This window comes from Palaemon carinicauda, chromosome 38 (genome assembly GCF_036898095.1).
Source record: "Palaemon carinicauda isolate YSFRI2023 chromosome 38, ASM3689809v2, whole genome shotgun sequence".
In the NCBI taxonomy this organism is placed as follows: domain Eukaryota; kingdom Metazoa; phylum Arthropoda; class Malacostraca; order Decapoda; family Palaemonidae; genus Palaemon; species Palaemon carinicauda.
This window is the reverse complement of record NC_090762.1, coordinates 64,517,932-64,541,509: the sequence shown is the minus strand read 5'-3', so window position 1 is coordinate 64,541,509 and position 23,578 is coordinate 64,517,932. Positions and strand designations below refer to the sequence as shown.

The following is a 23,578-nucleotide window of genomic DNA, read 5'->3' as shown; positions in this document are numbered from 1 at the left end:
TAGTATGTGAACACCCATACTGAGTATCAATTCATATGCTCAATATCACACTTATCTCTTCCAGGGGGAGGAAAACTGTAAAAGTCATGTGCATGAGACTCCTAGCGAATGGTCTCCCAGAAAGTCTTAGAAGACATTTTCCTTGTTCTCCAATCTTGGAATGTCGTAGGATCTTGTAAAGAATATTGTGTGTGTGTAGTGATCTAGCTCATAGGGATCCGGAATGTACTATAGGTACATCTGATGCGCACAAAAAGATGAAGGTGCACTCCTGTAGAGCTCACAGGCATACAGGAGAGCTCTCCTGAGTGTGTACAAACTGGTAGATTGCTCACAGGATTCCTCTATGCTGAGTTGTCGTCCTCTTCTTTGTCTTCGGTGAAGGAAGTCAAGGGGACTCTTAGAGCAGCACTGTCTCTCCCACAAGGAAAGAAATAGTAGGAGTCACGCTTATGCACTTTCTATCGATCAGTCTTTGTACTTCTTCATCTTTAAATGGGAAAAGAAGAGCTGAGCCTTTCTATCCAGACTGGCGCGTAATGAGACGAAGGTGAGGCATTAGTGGAGGAGGAACTTTAAATTCTCCTTCTAAGTGTCATTCAGGACAATGATGATATTCCAACAGGGAAGAGGTCATGGAAACTTCATGAAGAGATGGCTCAACCAGGTGAAACATCTGAGAACCTGAAGACAACACTGAAGGAAGAAGGGCAGCCCCCTTCTGCTTCATATTTGGTGGCTGTAAAACCTTCATTCTACGACAGGGCACACCGATGTCTAAGGATTACCAACCTCCTTTGGAATACATTGTTGTCATTGTCATTAAGCTACACAAGCAAGGGGATAAACAGCATGAACAAGAATGTAGATTTAGGCAAGTTTGCAGTTATTGGGAAACTACAGGAAATTTGACCTTCCTTCTAAATACCTTAGTCGACAATAATCTCTTAACACAATTAAAAATCTAAAAGCAAAAGGGGCACTGGAAGTATGTCTGTACTATCCAGCAGCTGAAAACAAACACAAGATTCAGTGACTTGCAGGCAGGGTTTCCTCCCACCCAGCAGTAACTATCGACACCGCGTTCAAGTTTTTACAGCAGTATCCAGCTTTGCAGAAAGCACACTCCTATTAAAAGAAGAGGATTTGTATTCATGTAGGAATAATTTCAGATTATCTACAATATAAATCACTCAATAAATGGTACTGTAAATAAAGAATAATCTTACCTGACCTATTACAACATAATAATTGAGGAATTCACAATAAACAAAAACCCCAGCAATTGCCAAGGCTAACTTTCCTAAGAAATGTAAATTCAGCGAAATCCGCGATCGTTTCATCCCACACTTCAGAATGTGTCATCTGTCGTTGCAAAATAGCATATACTGTACCTGAAATATTCAAAAGTGTTTTGGGGATGAATAATGAAAGAAAAAATTCCAAGTTTTTAAAGCAATTTGTATTTTTCCTAATGATACAAACCTGAGTCTTATACTACAGGAGAATAGAAAACCGCGACGGTGGAACACAGCAGTTAAAATTATAACGAGGTGTTACAACTGACAGGTAATTACCTATCGGCAGCAGGGAGCAACTCCTCCCACTGTTGGCTCTCAGACAATTCACTTAGAACAAAGCCCAGGACTTTCTCAAGGGCTAGTGATGGCACATGAGTAAAGGACTGAGGTTTATATAGTTAGGAAAAATACAAATTACTTTAAAAATTTGTGATTTGTTCCTACATAAATAAAAACCATCATCCTTTTCTATAAGAAACTCATCCTTATATGGGAGAAAGTCCCCTTTTTCAACTGGCTGAAAGCTTAGTCCAGGAAACCAAAGCTCTAGCATCTCAGATATGTAAGAGAGTATGTGTTCCTTACACCTCGTGAATTCCTACATGAGTACCAGCGGGTTTCATGGCCCTAGTTGTAAAATTGTTGTACTCAAGCTGGAATACTCTGTGTAATAGGCCTGGCAAGTATTATGTTTGAAGCTGTTGTAAACCTTCAAGACTTCTCATGATTATGGGTTTGCCTGGCTACATCACACAACCACTCATAATGAATAGAGGGCATTCGGTAAAGGTCTAGAGGCAACTCCCCAGTATCCACAAGGAGACTTGAGATAGGTGAGGTTCTAAAGGCTCCTGTGGACAATCTTATACTAGCATGATGTATAGAATCTAATATTTTTAACCGGTTTGGGGTTGCTGAGGAGTATATTTTGCATCCATAACTAATTTTGGAAAAAATCAAGGCCTTGTATAATTTTAAAATTGTATTGCGGTCTGCCCCCCATGATGTATGGGACAATACTTTTAAAAGATTCATAGCTTCAAGACATTTAGCTTTTAATGCTTTTAAGTGAGAAACCCACGTAAGCCTACAATCAAATATCAACCCTAAAAATTTAGCTTCACTTGCACATGGGATCCGTTGACCTTTGATGTATATATCCGGGTCTGGATGTACTCCCCGGATACGACAGAAATGGACAATTTTAGTTTTACTTGTCGAGAACTTAAATCCATTCATATCGGCCCAATGGATAATTTTATCAATAGAGAGTTGGATTTTTCTCTCAACCATTGCCATCCTAGTCCCAGCCAATTATATGGAGAGATCATCCACAAATAATGTTGCGAAAACATCCCGGGGAATGACTGAGGATATCCCATTAATTGCTAGTGCAAAAAGGGTTACACTCAGCCCACTCCCCTGAGGAACTCCTTCTTCCTGACATTTACTCTGTGATAGAGCTTCCCCAACTCTCACTTGGAAAACTCTATGTGAAAGAAATGACTGAATGAATAGTGGTAGCTCTCCTCTTAATCCTAACTCATGGATTCTTTTAAGTATACCATATCTCCATGTGGTATCATATACCTTTTCAAGATCAAAAAAAGACTGTCACATGGTGCTGTTTGGAAGCAAACGCTTCACAAATGGAGGACTCAAGTCGTATCAGCGCATCAGTCGTTGAGTGCATTTTTTTGAATCCACATTGAATGGGTGATAAAATACCCTTCTTTTCAAGGTACCACATCAGTCTTGCATTGACCATCTTCTCCATAATTTTACATAAACAAGATGTCAATGCAATAGGTCGGTAGTTTGCTGCTAAAAACTTGTCCTTACCGGGTTTTAAAAAGGCTAAAATAATAGCTAGTTCCCAAACACTTGGATAACTATGATCATGCCATATTCTATTAATAATGCTTAAAATAAACAACTTTGTATTAAAATGTACATGTTTAATCATTGCGTATGGAATTCCATCGGGTCCAGGGGCTGTATCGTTGCAAGTGGAAAGTGCCGAATCATATTCTCTTTTAGTGCAAGGAGAATTATATGACTCTTCCCTTCCTGTTGCAAAATTTAAAATTTTCTTTTCTTCAATGCTCCTGTACTGGTGACCAGGAGCTGCTATACTCTTGCACGATACATTTGAAAAATGGTTAGCCAGGGCATTGCTAACTTCAATTCCTTCAGTCACATACTGACCATTCACTTTCAACACTGGTGGTGGGTTTGGGGTGAATTTGCCTGCAATATTTTTTACTTTCCTCCATACAGAAGATGGTGGTGTCCTTTTATTAATGGAGGAAACAAAAGCCACCCAAGATTGGCATTTAGCTTCTTTCATGGTACGGCGGAACTGTGCTCTACACTTTTTGTACGTTATCAAATTTTCCTCCGTACGGCGTTTACGCAGTCTAGTCAGAGATTTTCTGGTGGCTCTGTGCAAGGCTGTTAATTCTGAGGACCACCACGGGACTGGTCGTCTTTTGAATTGATTCCTGCTGTATGGAGGTCTATGGCATCATCAATACTTTCAAACTGATCTGCACTCCCTTCGATTTCACTTAGCTCACAAAATTTAACACAGACTGCCTTGTCAAGATTCCATCGGGGCGATCTTTGTAAAGGCGGACCCTTGTTGGTGTTTATAATGATTGGTGCATGATCACTAGTATGCCAATCATCTAATGTCCTCCAATCAAAATCAAGAAGGCAGTTAGAGCTTGCAATTGAAAGGTCAATGCATGACAAGGTACCTGTCTGAACATGGAAGTGTGTGGGCTCTCCTGTATTAAGGAGTTCCACATCCTCATTCTCCACAATTGATGAGATAATATTGCCCCTTGTGTTTTCTAAAATATCACCCCATAAAGGAAGTCTACCATTCATATCTCCCAGTAAGAGAAATGGTTGAGGGAGTTGATGAATGACCTCTGCTAAATCATCATATAAAATATTATCATTTGGAGGCAAGTAGAGAGAGCATATTGTATATTTTCTTCTTATATCAATTTGTACAACCACTGCCTGCAGGGTTGTACATAAAGACATAGGTATTTGGGGAACATCTCAACGAACGTACATGAGACTTCCACCATGGCTCCCTGCGTGATGATTATATGGAGTTCTATAACTAACATACTCTCGAGGACTAGGAGTGTTAGCATCAAGCATACTTTCCTGTAGACATACAATTATGGGGGAATGTTCATGAATTAGGAGCTTAAGTTCTTCAAATTTCACCCTTAAACCCTGACAGTTCCATTGCAAAATTGAGGAGAAAACTATGGATTATTTTGGGAAGACATCTTGGGTGAGGTCTTTCCATTAGCAGTTTTTAATCTAACATTATTACCTGTAGGTTTCTTCAGAGATGGTCTTGTTATGTTGGGTTTTACGTTGGTGTTTTTCTTTGTATCTTTTTTATCTATTTGTTGAGGGGGATGGTGGACTTGAATTTCTGATTTATTTAAATTGTCTTCTGGTTGATCAGAAACATCAACAGACAAAACATCATATTTATTTGATGTCACAACTCTAATATTTCTTATGGAAGCTCTTTTCCTATTTATCGGTGGTGAGGATCTACCAGGTTTTTGCACCTTCCCTACTACAGGTGCACCAGGTAACTTTGTTTCGGGTGGAACCTCCGTCAAATCAAGCAAGGACATGGCCTGAGAGAGGTTAGTACTATTGCTGGTAATGGGGGTTGAAGTTTGTATAGAAGTGGGCAGTGTCGCAGTTTTAATACACAGTGGCAAAGCCTTGGATGGCAATATGCTTACCTTGTCACGTAAAACTTTACTATCATTAGATGATGTATTTCTTTTCTTGGAATTACTGGCACCACTATGTGGGTTCGATGTCTCCTGTGGTATATTTTCTCTTGATTTCAGTGCCTTTGCATAGCTGTTTGGTTTCTTCAGAAGTCTTTTGGCATGTCCGACACTTATGTGTTCTACACTGGATTTGTTGAGGGCTGCTTCTTCAAACTTATAAATCTCGCAGCTCCTGTCAGTGGATTTATGGTTTGAATTGCAATTCAAACAGCTGGGCTCAAGTGTACACTCTCCATGATAAGGACTGGCACAGATGCTACACATTTTTTCATTTTTACAAACTTTAGAAGGATGTCCAAATTTGAAACATTTGAAGCATTGTAAGGGCTTTTGTTTAAAAGGTCGAACTTTTATTCTTTCATTTTCAATTTCGATGTGGAAAGGCACATCAGCATCCTGGAAAGTAAGGATAATCATTGACGTCCCAGGAATCTTATGCACTTTCCACACTGTTAATGGGCACATGGCTAGTATTTCCTCTTCTGTAAATTCATACAGATCTTTATTGAAGACTACTCCCCTTCCGTAACTAAAGTTTAGGTGGGGTTTGACATCTCACATATCCTCATCACTGCTTGTCGTAAGGTTAGACAGTATTACTGATTGCGTGTATGATTTTGCACGGATTAGGAAGCTATTTTTCCCAAAGCGAGATATATCACCTGGTGCAATGGTTCCTACCTTTTTCTGAATTAGTTTGCTAATTCTAAAATAATTCCCATTACTCCCTTTAGGCTCGGTAACAAGCCACATTGGTGGTTTTGGCTTTCTTTGGGGGAGCATAGTTAAATCGATATCTTTCTCAAACCAGTCAGCAGGTCTATATACATCCAAACTGTTTGGTATCTTATCACATAGGGCACCCATGACATTTAAGTTATTAATTTTAATATCATTGATGTTACATATTGCATTGAATGCTTCTTCATGATTATTATAAGTTATCCATAAATGCCATTTTTCATTTTCAAGTTTCATTCTAATTTCTTTTATCACTCCATAGCATCTAAATGCTTTATATATCATATCATAATCAGTATTTATTGGAATTTGGGTAACATGAAGGATTCTTAGTTTCCATTTGTTACCAGACTTAATTGGTTTTAAAACATTAGAAGAGGGGTCCTTTTTTGTACCTAGGTCGTCAACAGAATTTTCCTCAATTGAATTAGCAGAGGTCGTCAACAGTGCCGGGGGAGAGTCAGCGTATCCAGGGGATGGGGGTTCGTTACTTAAAAAATCCATTAGACAAGAGAGAGAGAAAAGGGTTAGTTTGATGTACCTGCTCGAGAATGTTAGGCCATCCCACGTCAGAAAGGAAATTTGCACTCTCCACTATCAGCACAATGAGAGTATACTTCCCAGATGGTCCACTCCATACCCTACCCGAAGGATAGCATCAAAACAGATATAGAGGCCCAGGTGTAAGCTGAACTCGCCTGTTAGGACTGAGACCAAGAAATTATGGAATCATCCTCCCCATATCTGTAATGACGGGCTTCCGGCCAAAAGCTGAGAGTCCTAGCCCAAGCATTGGATCCCCCTGGATTCCGAAGATCCAACACTTGAAAATAGTTCCGCCAAAAAGGTCCAAACCATCTTCGGGATGGCTGAAATCATCCAATACTCTCACATATAGCTTTGAATGCAAACACCCCCCAACCGTGATACCTCCTCCCACTCATCAAAGCAGGCAGCAATAAAGGATGTATGAACATCCCTGCCGGGCCTACAATGGATGTAGAAACATCCAAGCCATAGGAAAAAAAAATAAATAATAAATATGTATGTACATAATATATACACATATATAATGAGGGAAATTTTTCTCATAGAGTTTGGAAAGCAAGACGAAAGAAAGTTTATGAAATTAGGATAAGGTCGAAGTAATATTGAGAAAAAGAAAAAGGTGAAAGAGAGAAATTTAGATTCGAACTGGGGGAGCAATTTCCCCAAGTTCGAGAGCCCTCTTGCCCGTCACCAAGTTTCAGCACGCGAATGAAATGCCGTGCTGAAGCTCAATGACTTCATCAAGGCATTCTCTCATTAAGAGGGACTTTGAATGGAGGGAAAGCGTACACATCTAGGTGTGACTAGTTCATCAGGAACGCGTCTGTGTGTGACGCTTCGAGATCCGGAACTGGGGAGCAATAATTCTCTAGTCTTCTGGTTTTTGAAGTTGCGAATAGATCTATGAGAGGGCGGCCCCAAATCCGCCAAAGTTTCTTGCATACAACTAGATGCAGTGTCCCCTCTGTGGTGAGAACTTGACCCCTCTTGCTGAGGCTGTCTGCCCTCACATTCTTTTCCCTTTGAATGAATCTAGTCAATAGGGATATCTTTCTTTGATGTGCCCAAATGAGAAGAGTTTTTGCTATCACGTAAAGAGGCCTCGAATGCGTTCCCCCTTGATTCACTATGAAGGCCAAAGCTGTGGTATTGTCTGCATTGATTTGTATTACTTTGTTCATCATTAGCTTCTTGAACTCCTTGAGAGCCATCAGGACTGCTAACAGCTCCTTTTGATTGATGTGGAGACTTTGCTGTTGTCTTGTCCACATACCGGAAATCTCTGATCTTCCTAGTGTTGCTCCCCACCCCGAATCCGAGGCGTCGGAAAACAACACAAGGTCTGGGCTCTTTTGTTCCAAAGAGAGACTTTCCTGGAGCCTGTTTATGTTGTTCCACCAACGAAGGCACTCTTTTATTAGTTCCGTAAGAGGAATGCTCTCCTTGTCGAGGCTGTCCTCTTTGCTCCAATGGCGATTGAGATGGAACTGAAGGGGTCGTAAATTTAGTTTCCCCAGACATACAAATTCTTCTAGTGAAGAGAGGGTTCCCAGGAGACTCATCAATTCCCTCACTGAACAAAACTCCTTCTTTAGAAAGGCACAAAGCCTTAGGAGAGCTAGCTGTTCTTGCAGGTGATGGAAAAACCTTAAAAGTCAGACTGTGAATCTCCATCCCTAAATAAAGGATCTTCTGGGAAGGGATCAATTGAGATTTTTCCGAATTCACCAGAAGTCCTAGCTCCTCTGACAGACACATTGTCAGACGTAAATCCTTCAGACAGCGATTGAGTGAGGGGGCTCTTAGTAGCCAATCATCCAGGTACAAGGAGGCTCTTGAGTGGAGCATGCTTGCCACATTCATTATGATCTTTGTGAGACTAGAGGGGCGGTGGTGAGGCCGAAGCCTAACGCCCAAAACAGGAATACTTCTTTCCAGAGGTCTAAGGATAGGACACAACGATATGTCCTAACAGACGCACCCTCTATTTGAGGGGTGTTGCATAGCCCGTTACAAAGAACTCAAAACTGGACAACTTCCTCCCATACACGAACCTTCCGGTAGCTTGAAGTTCGGATGGATGAGGAAGTAGAAATAAGCATCCTGGAGAACTAAAGAGATCATCCAGTGGACCTTTTTTACTGCTGCAAGCAAAGTCTTATGAGTCACCATAGAGAGGTTTTGTTCTCTGGACGTAGCTTGAACAGTATGTGACTGACGTTGGACGTCATGGTTTGTTTGACGTTCGACGTCACGAGCTTGTTGCTCGACGTCAAGTTCAGCCTGACGCCTGATGTCACGTTCAGCTTGACGTTCAATGTCGCGCTTAGCTGCCTAGCGATCGTTGCCGTGCTTGGAAGGTAAACGCTCTATGACACGCTTGGCCGTTTGATGTCTGGTATCAAGAGAAGACACTCAATGGGATATAGAAGCCTTATCACGCTGTTCAAAATTAGCTTGCTGGTAGGCCGCCTGTGCGACAACGCGTTCTGAAAAGAATCATGATGAACCATCAGGCTGATAAGACTGCATAACAGATGAGAGCCGTTGCTTCATGCCAGCAGCATAGTCCAACTAGGATCAACATTAGGTGACACCAGTGTATAAAACTATGATCGTGAACTCGCCTTCCTCATAGCTTACATCACGCTCCGCATTTCAGCAGACGGAAAAACAGTCTGGCGGAAGCGGCGGTGCCTGTACCGTAACACCAGACTCAGGAACAAGATCCTTATCAGTTTGAAGTAAAGCTTTGCTAACTTCTGACATCCTGACAGGCCTTATACAGCAAAAATGGGGGGCACTGCCTTCTCTTACAAAAGCCCTAATGCACTTCCTGCTGTTGCAGCTGAACGTGCTGCTGCACCAACATCTGCAGTTAGGTTCTTTATGCTGCCTTGAGGACGCGGTAAGGCACTGCCCTATCAGCACTGTCTTTTTGACTTTGTAACTTTTCTCAGAGTGATTTATTGTTAATTTATTTTCATCATTTATTTATTTTCTTATTTCCTCTCCTTATTGAGCCATCTTTCCCTATTGGAGCCCTTAGGCTTATAGCATCTTGCTTTTTCAACTAGGGTTGTAGCTTGGCTAGTAATAATAATAAAATAATAAACAGAGACTCCTTTGCCGTCTTCCTTAGCGAAAAACTCTGAAGGCGGAACGAGGAGCAGCAGGTACAAAATAAAAGGGACACTCTCATGAGTTTCTGAACGTCACTCCCTTCCTCCTACTAGTCTCTAACCTAGGTAGAGATGTCTCGTTTCCTAGGAGTCAACTTCTTAAGGTTCTGAATTCTGACCTCAATGCTTTAGAGGTTTAATTCTAGCTCTCCCATCCAAGAATTAGTTCAAGCAGGCCCAGGTCTGAGAACATAATACAGCCTGTATCTTTCTAGTTAATATTTATTTCTTAAAATGGTGCCTGGCGTAACAAAGTTTCAACGCCAGACGCTCAAGGTCATGTAAACATCAAGTAGTACTTGATGTCATGCAAGCTCTTGACGCTCAGCGCCACATGACTTTCAGAACAATAATTTATTTCCTCTCCTTGCTTGCGATTAAACAACGCTCGCGATCCAGACGCTCGGAGCTATGCCGATCGCGTCTATTGAAAGCTAGATGACCAACACTCAGCTTGGCGCGAGGCGTCACGCTCAGCTTGGCGCGAGGCGTCACGCTCAGCTTGGCGCGAGGCGTCACGCTCAGCTTGGCGCGAGGCATCAAGTTAAGCTTGGTGCGAGGCGACATGCTCAGCTTAGCGCGAAGCGTCACATTCAGCTCGGCGCGAGGCGTCACGTTCAGCTTGGTGAGAGGCGCCATGCTCAGCCAACTGGCGAGCGCCATCATGGGTACACGTGGGCGCGCGGGCGAGTGTTGGCGCCCAGGAGAATGACGGCGCGTAGGTGAACGACGGAGCGCAGGCGAGCGATGGCGCACAGAAGAGCGATGGCACGCAGGGCGAGCAGGTGAGAGACTGCGCACAGGTGAGGTTGCGCGTGGGCGCGCAGGTGATCTGCGAGCAGGCTCGAGGGCGCGTGGGCATGCTGGAGAGTGATGGCGCACAGGCGATGGGGCGCGCGGACGCGCCAGAGATCGCTGGCGTGCAGGTGCGCGATCTGGAGAAGACAAATGGGGCGCAGGATCAGCAGGCTTAGAAGTGCGTGAAGAAGACTGCTCATGGGTGCTTGGGCGCTTCGTGTCCCGTCCACCTCTGGAAGTGAGCACGGTAGGAGCTGGAACCTGTGGGCGCGAAAGTGACTGCGCGCGATGGAAAAAATTAATAATAGTTGGGAAAAATACAAACCATTTCCACATATAACAAGCTTGGGTTATATATGTTTTAAAGTAACTCTCATTATCAATTCCCTTTTGTCATAATGTCTGATATTCTGCCCCAGTACTGTACTATAACATTTTATTCACTGTAAAGATTTCAATTTTTCTTAAATAGGTTTACTGTGTATTTCACGGACCATGACACCCTCTTTTTTTAATATAACTATTGAACTAGGCTTCTGATTAATGTGAAACTGAAACCACCAGAGTTTGAGACACCGACCTAATTAAGAAAAATGGATTCAAGCATCTACTCCGCATTATTGTCTTACTTTATATAGAGAAATGTCATCTAAATTCTGTGGTTATGGCGAGAACGGAAATTAAGACCTGGCAACTAGGAGCAGAATGACGTATGTTAACTATGACATGAGGCCCGTGACGTTTACACCTGCCACGCCCCCTCATTATATCAGTACAAGAAATTATATATAATTATATCTTTGATAGAGATAAGGTGTTTTTATTTTTCAATACAGGAATGCAGTCATTATTGTGTTGAAGTTATGGAATGATTGTTGAGGATGCGCACATAACATGGTCATTATAAATATTTAATATGGCTGAGGATTGGATGGAGGTGGAAGAATAGTAATACTTTATTAACAATAAATGTATTGTACATAATTAGTAATATAACAGCTAACATTATAATGTATAAAGTTACAAGACTGAAATAGAATATATATATATATATATATATATATATATATATATATATATATATATATATATATATATATATATACAGTGTATGTGTGTGTGTGAGAGAGAGAGAGAGAGAGAGAGAGAGAGAGAGAGAGAGAGAGAGAGAGAGAGAGAGAGAGAGAGAGAGAGAGAGAGAGAGAGAGATCTGATAATGCATCATATTCAACTATATATGTCCGTGATGGTACGGCATTAAACATGACAACATGATACCAACCTATTCAATCCAATTTTCAGTTTATTGTTGTGTTGTTCCCTCTTGAAGTATGTTAAGAGTCGCAACACAAAAGCATTACGACAACCTTGTGGACAATGGTGAAGCATTCTAGACATGATATAAAATGTCAATAGTAGTCAGTGAGCAAAGTGTCAGCAGGAGCCTTGTCAATGACCGTATGTAACAGGCGTGTACCTTCCCTAGCGCGATCACCTCTCTGACTGCCTTCCGAGATTTTAATTTTTTTTTGTCTTTTTTTCGTCAAATTAACTATTAATTAAATAATAAACACAAGTGAGTCTAAAAATTAGTTTATTTAAATATAATAACTAATCAGTATCTTTAGATTCCATCAAAGAGCAGTATAATTCACTACAACTTATATATCTTTTAATAACCATACAGAAAGGGGGCGTGGCAGGTGTAAACGTCAGGGGCTCACGTCATGGTTGACATACGTCATTCTACGCCTAGTTGCCAGGTCTTAATTTCCGTTCTCGCCATAACCACAGAATTTAGATGACATTTCTCTATATAAAGTAAGACAATACTGCGGAGTAGATGCTTGAATCCATTTTTCTTAATTAGGTCGGTGTCTCAAACTCTGGTGGCTTCAGTTTCACATTAATCAGAAGCCTAGTTCATTAGTTATATTAAAAAAAGAGGGTGTCATGGTCCGTGAAATACACAGTAAATGTTTTGCAAGCATAATGTATATGTTTAAGGGGTATGTATATATTTTTGTTTGGTCCTACCAACTGTCCTAACAACATTTGTTTTTGCAGCACGCCCTACTCTCTGTAGGGTTTGAATGTGTAACCAGAGTTTGAGTAAATAGAAGTACTGTACTTTACAAGAATAGGTTCCTTCATCAAGAAAAGAAAAAAGAACAGATACGGCAGACATTTATATTGACAGAAGTTCCCAATTGTAAGGGAAATTTACTCGAGACCACTGTATGTACAGTATAAAGGAACAGAGGATCTGTCTAGTACTGCTCATAACAATTATGAATGTGGTTGATGGCCTGTTACCAGTGTGTAGTGGTGGGTGTGTCTGCTCTGTATTCATTTTTCACTGCCTGTGAACTGTAAGTACCATCATGTGTTTGAATGAATAACACCACAACCAATGTATTATAAGGCCATTGGCGATTGCTCGTGTTGTTGACAAAATTTTTGAGACATTGTTATTGTGGGCCTGCAGAGACCTGCACGGCATCGTATGCGGCCTTACCGGTTAGAGTTTGATAATTTTAAGTGACTTTGCAGTTTAGTGGTGAACTGGATATTGAAAGGACAGTAGTGATTCAGGGGAAAGTATTGTAGTTCAGTAGTCTCACAGATTTATATATTTCTTATGGGTGGTTGGTTTGAGATAGCTTAGTAAACGTGAGTGACCAGTATGTGAATAATTTTTTTATTCTTTTTCAAAATTTGGTTATCTGGTTATCCTGTGGCTGAAGCTTGATGTAAAGGGATGCTAATTTTGCCTTTAATTTTCTATTTGGATTGATGGGTCAATGTAATTGTAATGCTAACAGTTTTGGTTAAATAAATATTTTTTTCTTGTTTTTTATAATACAGCATCTCATTCCAGTTCCTTAAACCACTGAGTTCCCCTACTCAGCCACTGTTTTTTAATCTTTCAAATAACTTATAATAATCCCTTTCACCTAATGTTCTTATACTTATGATCAGCAAGCTGGAGAAGCAAAGGTTTAAGTCAGGATCTAGCTGGGTCCCCTTGCCCATTATAAATCAAGGGGTGGTGCCCAGTGCTTTGAACTGTTACTTAGGTTTTTGGGTATTCCACCGTTGTATGTTTGTTGTGTAGTGAACGTCGGGTTGTGGTCGGCATTCGGATACTAGGCAGTTTGGGTGCTACCTTTGGCTACAGTCCGCAAACCACTACAGCGCCATGCTCAGCCAACTGGCGAGCGCCATCATGGGTGCACGTGGGCGCGCGGGCGAGTGTTGGCGACCAGGAGAATGACGGCGCGTAGGTGAACGACGGAGCGCAGGCGAGCGATGGCGCGCAGGGCGAGCAGGTGAGCGACTGCGCACAGGTGAGGTTGCGCGTGGGCGCGCAGGTGATCTTCTGCGAGCAGGCTCGAGGGCGCGTGGGCATGCTGGAGAGTGATGGCGCACAGGCGATGGGGCGCGCGGACGCGCCAGAGATCGCTGGCGTGCAGGTGCGCGATCTGGAGAAGACAGATGGGGCGCAGGATCAGCAGGCTTAGAAGCACGTGAAGGAGACTGCTTATGGGCGCGTGGGAGCGTCGTGTCCCGTCCACCTCTGGAAGTGCGCACGGTAGGAGCTGGAACCTGTGGGCGCGAAGGTGACTGCGAGCGATGGCGCGTAGGCGAGGGTTGACAGAGGGCGAGTTCCGAGGGCGCGTAGGTGAACGCTGGCGAGATGCCGATGAATGAGGCTTCCTTCCTACGCCCAGATCCGAATATCGTGGGCGCGCGGGCGAGCGATGGTTCGTAGTTACGCGCTGGCGCGCAGGTGAAGTTCGTTGGCGAGCTGGAGATCGTGGGCGCGCAGGAGATCATGGGCGCGCAGGAGATCGTGGGCGCGCAGGAGATCATGGGCGCGCAGGAGATCGTGGGCGCGCAGGGCGCGTATCAGGATCAGGGCACGCAGATGTGCGCTGGCGAGGAGGAGATCGCTGGCTTACAGGAGATCGCTGACGCGCAGGTGAGCGCTTGCGAGCAGGAGAGCGCTGGCGACCAGGAGATCGATGGCAAGCAGGAGAGCACTGACATGTCGACTCTGCCATAAGAGATCGCTGGCGCGTTGTTTCCGGCACAGGATGAATCTCAGCAACAGCAGGAACAAGAATGGCTTACGCGCAGTAGATCGTGGGCCCACAGGTAAAACCTGGCACTTTAGGGACTTGCTTACATTGTGAGACAAGCCCTTATGCCCCAAAGGGACCGGTGCCCGTTGGATAACGGGGTGCGAGGGCGCCCACTGCGCATCAACTGCCATGAACGGAGAAGGAGTATCAGCAGGTCTGGCAGGCGTAGGAGATCGCGAACAATCTGTAGAGAGGTCCAGAGATGCGGCTGCAACGGTCGACTCACGACGAGGAGGATCCTCTGCGGGGGACGGCGAGGGCGAGGAGCCGAAGAGGCGCCTCCTAACTCCCTTGTGGGGAGAAGGAAGACCTCTACGGCGAAGAGGAGGGCGAGCTTTGCGACGGATACGTCCTCTGGGAGCAGGAACACCATCGTCGGTCCTCCGAAGAGGAGTCTCTGTCAGTGAACTCCCCCGAGGGGGAGAATTACCTGCGGGAGAGCGTTGGACTCAGCTCCTCCCTCGAAGGATGTTCGGAGGGGGTAACTGAGCCTTCAGCAACATCAGAACCCAAGGCAGGGGTTTGACCCGACCCGTCGGAAGCCTCTGCCACAACAACGTCGACGATAGACAGAGGGTCAACCTCCGCTATCACCGGCGACTGTTTGACAGCTGCGCCCAACTGGATCAAGTCAAACAGGGCTCCCCTGGAGGGCGAACCCTTAAGACCACCAAGGAAGCCCAAAGCTGCAATAAATCATCATTATAAACAGAAACAGATAAATCCTCCCCCGGAGGAGGATGAGGAGCTGCTTCGCTATGGGAGGCAACTCCCTCTCCCGAACCCCGAGGTCGGTCAACAAAAGAACGGCCTACGCTACCACTCGACAGCCTCTCACGAAAGACCGATCGAGCGGGAGCTTCGGAGGAGGTTCGGGCAACGGAAGAAGAGTCCTTGGAATTTTCCTTCTTCAAGGAAACCCTTGAAGGAGAAAGATCCCGCTTGGACTTCTTCCGTCGCCGGGAAAACCTCTCCCACTGGGGGATAGACCACTCCCTGCACTCACTGCACACTTTATCCTAATCACACCGTTGACCTCTGCAGAACAGACACAAGGTGTGGGGGTCAATCTCGACCACCAACATATAAGTCCCACAAGGGCGGTCGGGTAAACCAGGGCATTTCCGCATGATAAGGAGAGAGGCCAACTTCCAAACACACAAACTGAAAGAGAAAGCAAAAAAGATTAAGGCTGTCAATGCGAGGGTGAGAGCAGACACGTCTGACCATCACCCGAGCCAAAAGCGAGGTGAATCAGTTCACTGGTGTGTGAGGGGGGAGGGGTAGCTAGCTACCCCTCCCCTACCCCCCCGCTAACTAGCGAGGGGGTAGTTAACCCTTGTTAAAAATCTAATGGCTCATCATTCAGCTACGCCGAAAGTAATACACCCCTATTCAAATAGCGTGGTTTGTATTTCGGTTACGGAAAAAATACATATATAAAAACATTAAGTATGTTTTCATATATAAATATGACAAATTCGGAGATAATTTGTATTTTTCCTAACCATACAAACCTTAGCTATTTACATTGGGTATTACTTTCGGCGTAGCTGAAATGATGAGCCATTAAATTTTAACGAGGGTTTCCTACCCCGCGCTAGTTAGCAGGGGTACGGGGAGGGGTAGCTTGCTACCCCTCCCTCCCTCACACACCGGTGAAATGTTTCACTTCACTTAGAGGTAGGACTTGACTTGGGGGACAGGGCTGGCGGGCAAATATGTGTAAATAGCTAAGGTTTGTATGGTTAGGAAAAATACAAATTATCTCCGAATTTGTCATTTGTTCCGTAACCGAAATACAAACCACGCTATTTACATTGGGTGACTTACCCCTTAGGAAGGGTGGAAAGTCCCCAGCCATACTGGCTTTGGCTTTACCCGTGGACTCAGAATCCGAGTATGTCGCACTCGAGAAAAGGAGTCCCTGCACCTCACAAGTTCCTTGCTCCGCAAGGAAACGTGTGGCCTACATAAGCTTGTGTGTGAAGGAAGAAAGTGTGACTCGTCCTAGGCAGTTGACCTGGAGTTCCAGAAGGAACTCTGGGTTAGGACGTTCCCAATACCACCTCGTCAGGGTATGGGGGACGCGCCAGTATTGACTCAATACTCGGAACACAAGGAAGCATGGTTTACCTGCAGAGGTTTGAGGTCAGCTATGCAGAGACCAGGATGCTGCTTCCCCAGTAGAGGGGATGATGAAGAAAGAAGTAAGGGCCAGACATGCAGACTAAAACCTGATAACAATGCCCTCAACCTTCTGCTACCTGTCAAAAAAAGGAGCCTGAGGTTAGACCAGCTGTTGTGTAGCCACCAAAGAGCGATAGAAACGTATCGATACTCCTGTGGGTCACGTCCTGCAGGAAGCGGGCTGCGAAGGTCATTAGAGGCTTCCAGACTCCAACTTGTAGCACCTGCGTCACAGAGTAGTTCTACTCGAAGGCGAGGGACGTTGCGATGTATCCGACATCGTGCTGTAGGGCGACATGACGGGGGAGGGTCCGGATTCAGGTCGAGATGAATGTCCTTGAGTCCGAGCTGAAGAGGTATACTGGTGACTCTCCCCTGTGTCCTCCCTGTGCTCCCAACCCGGCTGCACGTGAGGACAAACTGCAGCTGTTCTCAAAGATAACCCCTCGATTCCTTTACTGGCAAGGAGAAGATTTGGGTCATCTGATACAGAATGGAGACTCGAAATCTTGAAGGAGTCGGACCGAAGGTCCGGGACTCCAAGATTCTGAGTCTACAAAACAACTCAGGAGCAAACCTGAATGTTGCCTTTCCCTATTCTCTTGAAAGGGCGGAGTCGTACGAGACCATGAAGATTGCTTACACACTGGCCGAGGCCAGAGTGAGCAGGAGCACCGTCCCCCAAGACGGAATACGATCAGAGGCCTGACGTAATGGTTCTTGAGAAGATCTCTTAAGGGACTAAAGAGTCCGAACCATGCTCCATGGAAGAGGTCTCACTCCGACTGGGGGCAGGGACGTTCGCAACTTCGCAAGAGCGAAGAAAGGTCCAGCGGGAAGGAAAAAGTCTATTCCTTTCAGCCTGAAGGCCAGGGAAAGGCTGAGCGATAGGCTTCACGGCCGAGAGCGGAAAAGAGTTTCCTCCCGCCGAAAAGCAATAACTCCGTTATTGCTGGAGAAGAGGCCTCAAGGGAAGAGGTATCTCTCCCACGACACCAACCAAAGAAGACTCTCCACTTTGCCTGGTAGACCGCTGCGGATGACTATCGCAGGTGACGCGACCTCCGCTCCGCGACTGTAGCGGGTTGTCTCTTCTTGAGGAGGCGGCGTAGTGTCTCCAGGCGTGAAGCCGAAGCGATGCAACGGCTCGTGAAAGATGTTGTAGTGTGGTTGTTTGAGTAGCCTGTGCCGTGGAAGAAGCTCTCCCGGGAGTTCCGTCAGGGGAAGCAGAGGATCCAGAAACCGTTCTGCGTATAGTCACAGTGGAGCTCTCAGGGCCATCGAAAGGTTGACAGACAACCTGGTCTTGTTGAGACCCATTCTCAACAGACAACAATGGTGGGAAGGCGCAGGCGTCGATGTTGTCCCACCGTCACCGGAAAGCATCTTACCAAAGAGTCTTGGGGTCTGAGACTGGGGGGAAGAACCGCGGAAGCTTGAAGTTCCAGGCTGTCGCGATCAGGTCCCCAGGCCAGGACCTGCTGGTTACTATAGGCCAAAGACCCCCAGGTACTCTCTATCTGCGAGGCTCTGCTCAGATAGCCGGAGAGAACATTCCTCTGCCCGGAATGAGCGGGCCGATAGGGGTATTGAGAGGACCTCGGATCATCTCAGTATCTCTACTGCAAGATGCGAAGGTATGAAAATGCGTCCCCTGCTGGTTGGAATACACCAGTACCATGAAGTCGTCGTGCACGGAGCGACTCGGCAGGAACTGTAGGATCTGTAGAGGGGCCAGACTACGGCCCCTAAGCCTGCCTGAATGATGGGGAGGTATCCTTCCGGTCCTGACCATAGGCCTGAACCGGAACATGACCCCTCTCCCCCCCGCCCCCTTTTCTTTGACGAGTCCGAGAACAGCATCAAAATGTGGGGAAAGGACGAGAATATCCACTCCCATCAAGAGGTTCCAGAGGTCAACCCCCATTGCAGATCTAAACATTCCGCTGGTCCCATAGGGGCCAGAAAGTCTGGTTAATCGTTGCTTTGATACCACCGGAACTTGGGCCGCCTCACAGGGAACTTATCCTGAGGCGACTGTTCGGGACTTTAGACGGGTCAATGAGGAAAAGAGACCCAGGAAACGTTCCAAGGTAGGGCTGAAAGCTCTGCTTGACTGAGAACAGGTACTGCGACTCTCCTCAGCCTTGCCACAGTCAACTGAAAGGAAGGCTCGGAGAAGGAGGCAACAGCATCTGGTGTTCCCAGGCGGTCACCCATCCAAGTACTGACCAGACCCAACGTTGCTTAACTTCGCTGATCGGATGAGAAGCGGTGTTTTCAACGTGGTATGGCCGTTGATTCAATATCATGGCTAGATACTCCAGATGTTGAGGCAGAAGTAGAGAAGGCTCCTAGCAAATTACCACTCTTGGTAAAGATCCGGAAGCTTGTCCCGGGGCTGAGCAAGGTCGAACCCGAGCCTACCGGAGTTGACCAGACCTCCAAAAAGCGAAGGAGGCGGAAGCCTGCTCTTGAGCGGCCATGAGGAAAGCAGGGAGAGTTCTCTGGGGAAAAACCTGCGATGCCGCGGCGGGATCGCCACGCCGCATCTTAAGCAGGAACACCTGTAGTCTAGGCTGAATTCCAAGAGCTTCCTGGAAGATGGATGGAATGGAAACTGGAAGTACCCGTCCTTCCGATCCAGGGCCTAAGGAGTCCTGCAGCCTCGTTACCAGTCTGATCGACTCCGCTGTTCCACGCTAGACGAAATTTGTTCGACAAACTTGATCAGAGCTGAGAGGTCGACGACGGAACTCCCGTCTCAGATGCTTTCCTACGAGAAAGGATCGACTGAAGAAGCCGGAGGGTGAAGCCGTCGATGACCCTATGGAGGACCTTCTCCCAAGACATGGATCCTTCTCCCCAAACGGGCAAAACTCTTGCCGACCCCATGGCATAGAGGCTCAGTGACACTGGATTCGCTGACAGAGACGGAGAGATGGTAAGAGCGAGGCGCGATATCCTTGGCTGATCACGAAGATCGTGCAGGAATCGGCATCGGGAAGCTGTTATCCGGATGAGTAACCTTAGGCATCCCCCCAGCATGAGACCTGCAAGGGGGGGTTGCCAATCCTAGAGTTTGTGAACTCTGCCGCTCCCTCTAGGATTATGCCTCCCCGGTAGAGCCTCCCGTGCTACCTGTCCCTGACAGGAGGGGACTGCTATTGTACATCTTGTCTTAGCTGCCGTAGCCGGTCCGATAACTTAGGCCGACGAGGCTGAAAGAAGAGGCATTGGAGGCCTGCAGGGTCTGGAAGAAAGCGCCTTGGAGGAGTGAAAACGGAAGTCGACTTCCTCCGCACAACAGCTGTCCATGTCTATGTCCTTGGGCTCAAACAAGCTCTTCCCAAGGATGGAAGTGTCTGAGCTTGTCGACATCCACGGATGAGACATCCGAGGGGAAGCCCTCGGTCACTGCGTCTAGATGCTCCAACATCGAGTTTGCCTGCAAGTTCGAAACTTGGCGACGGAACGCAAAGGTGCTTGAGCCTGAGAGGAGGAAAGTACCTATGATCTTCCTGGAGCTTCCTTGTACAAAACCTCGGGTCGCAACCGAGGAGGGAAAGGACCTGGTAAGCCCCTTCCACGGGATGGAGAAGAGGAAGGGCTAAACCAGTCACCCCTTGCCCGACGGAGAAATCTCGAAAGGAAAACTCCCTGGCACGACCCTTCCAGGGAATGACGAGGAGGAAGGGCTAACCCAGGTTCTGAAAGAAGAATGCTGCCCAGACCTCTCTGAAGATTCTTCCTGCTCTTGCACGTGCTATGCTCTGCGTTTACGGGGTGAAGACCGTGTTCTGGAAATACGCGCTCCAGAAGACTCGCCAGGCTGGCCATGTTGCGAAACCCCGACGGGAATCGCGGTCGCAATCGTCCTGGCGCTCGCGCGATGATAAATCAATGGTTCGCGTGTGGCCGAACGTGGAAGCGCCCGTGCGCGGGCACGCAGGAGCGCAAACGAAAATGCGCGAGGGAGCGCAGAAGGAGGGAGAGCGTGGTTGGAAGGGCGAGAGCTGGCGGTCGGAATCCGATAGTTCACAGGCGAGCGATGACCTGTAGGCAAGCAATGGCTACTGCAGGAATCAAGGCGGCGCTCGCGCGATGGAAAACCGTCGGTTCGCGGCGATGGAACCCTTCGGTTCGTGCGATGGAACCCCTTCGGTTCGCGCGATGGAACCCCTTCGGTTCGCGCGATGGAACCCCTTCGGTTCGCGCGATGGAACACCATCGGTTCGCGCGATGGAACACCGTCGGTTAGCGCGACGGAACACCGTCGGTTAGCGCGACGGAACACCGTCGATTCGCGCGACGGAACACCGTTGATTCGCGCGATGGAACACCGTTGGTTCGCGTGCGGGCGAACATTGGAGCGCATGCGCGTAAGCACGCGGGCGTGCGGTCGCGCGGGCGAGCGCAGGCGGTCGGGAGACCGATGGCGCGTAGGCGGGCGATGGCACGTCTTGGCGAGCGAAGGCCCGTAGGCGAGTGAAGGCGCGTTGGCAAGCGATGGCGCGTCGGCAAGCGATGGCGCGTCGGCAAGCGATGGCGCGTTGGCAAGCGACGGCGCGTTGGCGAGCGGTGGTGCGTTAAAAAATGCTAGCGCGTAGGCGAAGAATCGCGCGGGCGCATAGAAGATCGCTGACGTTTAAGAGACTAGGGATGATTAGCACGCATCGCGCTAATCAGAAGGCGCGCAGGTGCATCAGGAAGGTGAGCGCCGATGCGAGCTGTCAATCAGGCGATCCTGGACGGTCAGGAAAAACTGTTGGCGCCCATTGGTGCGTGGCAGAAAAGTGCGCGCAGATGTGAGCTGGCGATTGAAGGAAGCTGGCCCACAGAAGGACAGAAGTAAAGGTGAGCGCTGGCGAGCAGGAGGAAGATCTACGGCAAGACTCAGCTACCGGAGATCGTGGTCCACAGCAGGCGAGTGCTATATCGCTACTGATGGTGTCCAGGGGACCTGACACGTGTGGAAGATCGATGGCGATCGTTGACGCGCAGGAGATCGCTGACGAGCAGGCGAACGTTGACGCGTCTGTGGTCGCTGGCGAGCTGGTGATCACTGGCGAGCAGAAGGGCAACACGTGGAATCCTGTGCGTAGAAGAAGAGTCCTTGTCCAAGACCTGAACCGAAGTTCTAGGTTGCGCAGCCGAACGTGGGCACACAGGGCGGGTATCAGGAACTGGAAGCGCAGGTGCGCTCTGACGGGCAGGAGATCTAGAGCACTCAGGAGACCGATAGCGCGCAGGGCGCACAACAGGAACAGCAGGATGTTCGGAGTCCTCAGGAGAGCGCTGGCGAGTAGTGGGGCGACGATCATCAAGAGAGCGCTGACGAACAGGAGAGCACTGGCGAACAGGAGAGCGCTAGCGATCAGGAAAACGCTGATGAGCAGGAGGGCGCCTGTGCTCTAACACTGCAGAAGGGCACGCAGGGGAACCCTGACACGCAAGGGAAGAACCCCCCGTGGGAGGCAACCTTTTGCCTCGAAGGGACCGTTGCCCGTCGGATGACAAGGTCAGACTGCTGTCCATTTGCACCAAGGGCGGAAGGTCAGGAAGGCGTTGGAGATCGATCCCCGGAGAGATCTAAGGAGGTAGGAGCTGCAGGCTGCATATGGAGGAGATTCAAAAAGGCGCCTCTTAGCACCCTTATAGGGAGACGGGAGGCCCTTACGACGTAGCGGACGGTGAGCCTTACGGCGAAGGCGGCCAACAGCAACAACAGCAGAAGAGTCCTACGAAGAGGAGTCTCTATGAGTGTACTCCCTCGCGAACGAAAGAGAAACACTTCGTAGAAGAGACGGGTCAGCTAGTGACCTAAAAAGAGCAATCCTCCGAAGAGGGGCTCCTGCAGTTGCCCAGCCCCTTGAGCGTAACTGCAGGTGCGACCGCTCAGCACCAAGAGCATAGTCGCACGAAAAAAAGGCAAGAGGAGATCTCCCCAAAGGGAAAAAACTCAAGCCTGAGTAGGAAAACTTCCCTCGGAAGGAAAGTTACCCACCCAAGGAGGCGAGCCTCCTGAGTGTTCTAAAATGAACTGGAGAGCTGTCAATCGTCACGGGAGTACTTCCAGGAGAAGGAGACACGCCCCTGACAAAGATCTATAGGGGAGGCAGCAACAGCAGTATCCCCAGGCCTCAACAAGACAGCTCACTCCGTTGCCACATTACAGAAACGAACTAGATCGTTAACTGTGAAAAATAAAAACAAAAATCATTAGTTAACATTCATTCCCCCGGGAAGACTCCGAAGAGGAATCCCGAGAGAAAAGAACACAAGAATTACACAACAGGCACGTGCCCTCACAACCACTTACACTCACGGAAGGAGAGCTATAACAAACACAGAATTATAACAATTATAATTATGTAACTATGTAATTGCGTAATTTAAAAAAATGAATGAACACTAAATAAAGAACGAAAACCCCGAAAGGAATCGTTCTACAAAAATGATATTTTGATTATAAAATAAATTTTTGAATATACTTACCCGGTGAATATATAATAGCTGACGTCTCCGGCGGCTCGACAGAAAAACACAAAAACTCGCGAGCGATCGCTATGAAGGTTGCGGGTGTGCCCACCAGTGCCAACTATCGGCCAGATACCACATATACATGTAAACAGCTCCAGTTCTTCTCATCCCGCTGGGTCTCTATCGGGGAGGAAGGGGGGGCCTTTAATTTATATATTCACCGGGTAAGTATATTCAAAAATTTATTTTATAATCAAAATATCATTTTTAAATATTTAACTTAGCCGGTGAATATATAATAGCTGATTCACACCCATGGTGGTGGGTAGAGACCAGAATTA

At 47.0% G+C, this 23,578-nt stretch overlaps 1 protein-coding gene and 1 non-coding gene across 2 annotated transcripts in view; both read right to left on the bottom strand.

Moving 5' to 3' along the window:
* Positions 1 to 23,578, bottom strand: part of PGAP5 (Per1-like protein PGAP5) — a 170,531-nt gene that overhangs the window by 136,574 nt on the left and 10,379 nt on the right. Inside the window, exon 2 of the mRNA XM_068362323.1 lies at positions 1,230 to 1,394. Coding sequence (XP_068218424.1) covers positions 1,230 to 1,343 — 114 coding nt within the window. The 5' untranslated portion in view covers positions 1,344 to 1,394. The remainder of the gene's footprint in view (positions 1 to 1,229; positions 1,395 to 23,578) is intronic.
* LOC137630739 (5S ribosomal RNA) lies at positions 18,938 to 19,056 on the bottom strand. The gene has a single exon (XR_011041765.1). It is a non-coding gene; the product is annotated as a 5S ribosomal RNA (ribosomal RNA).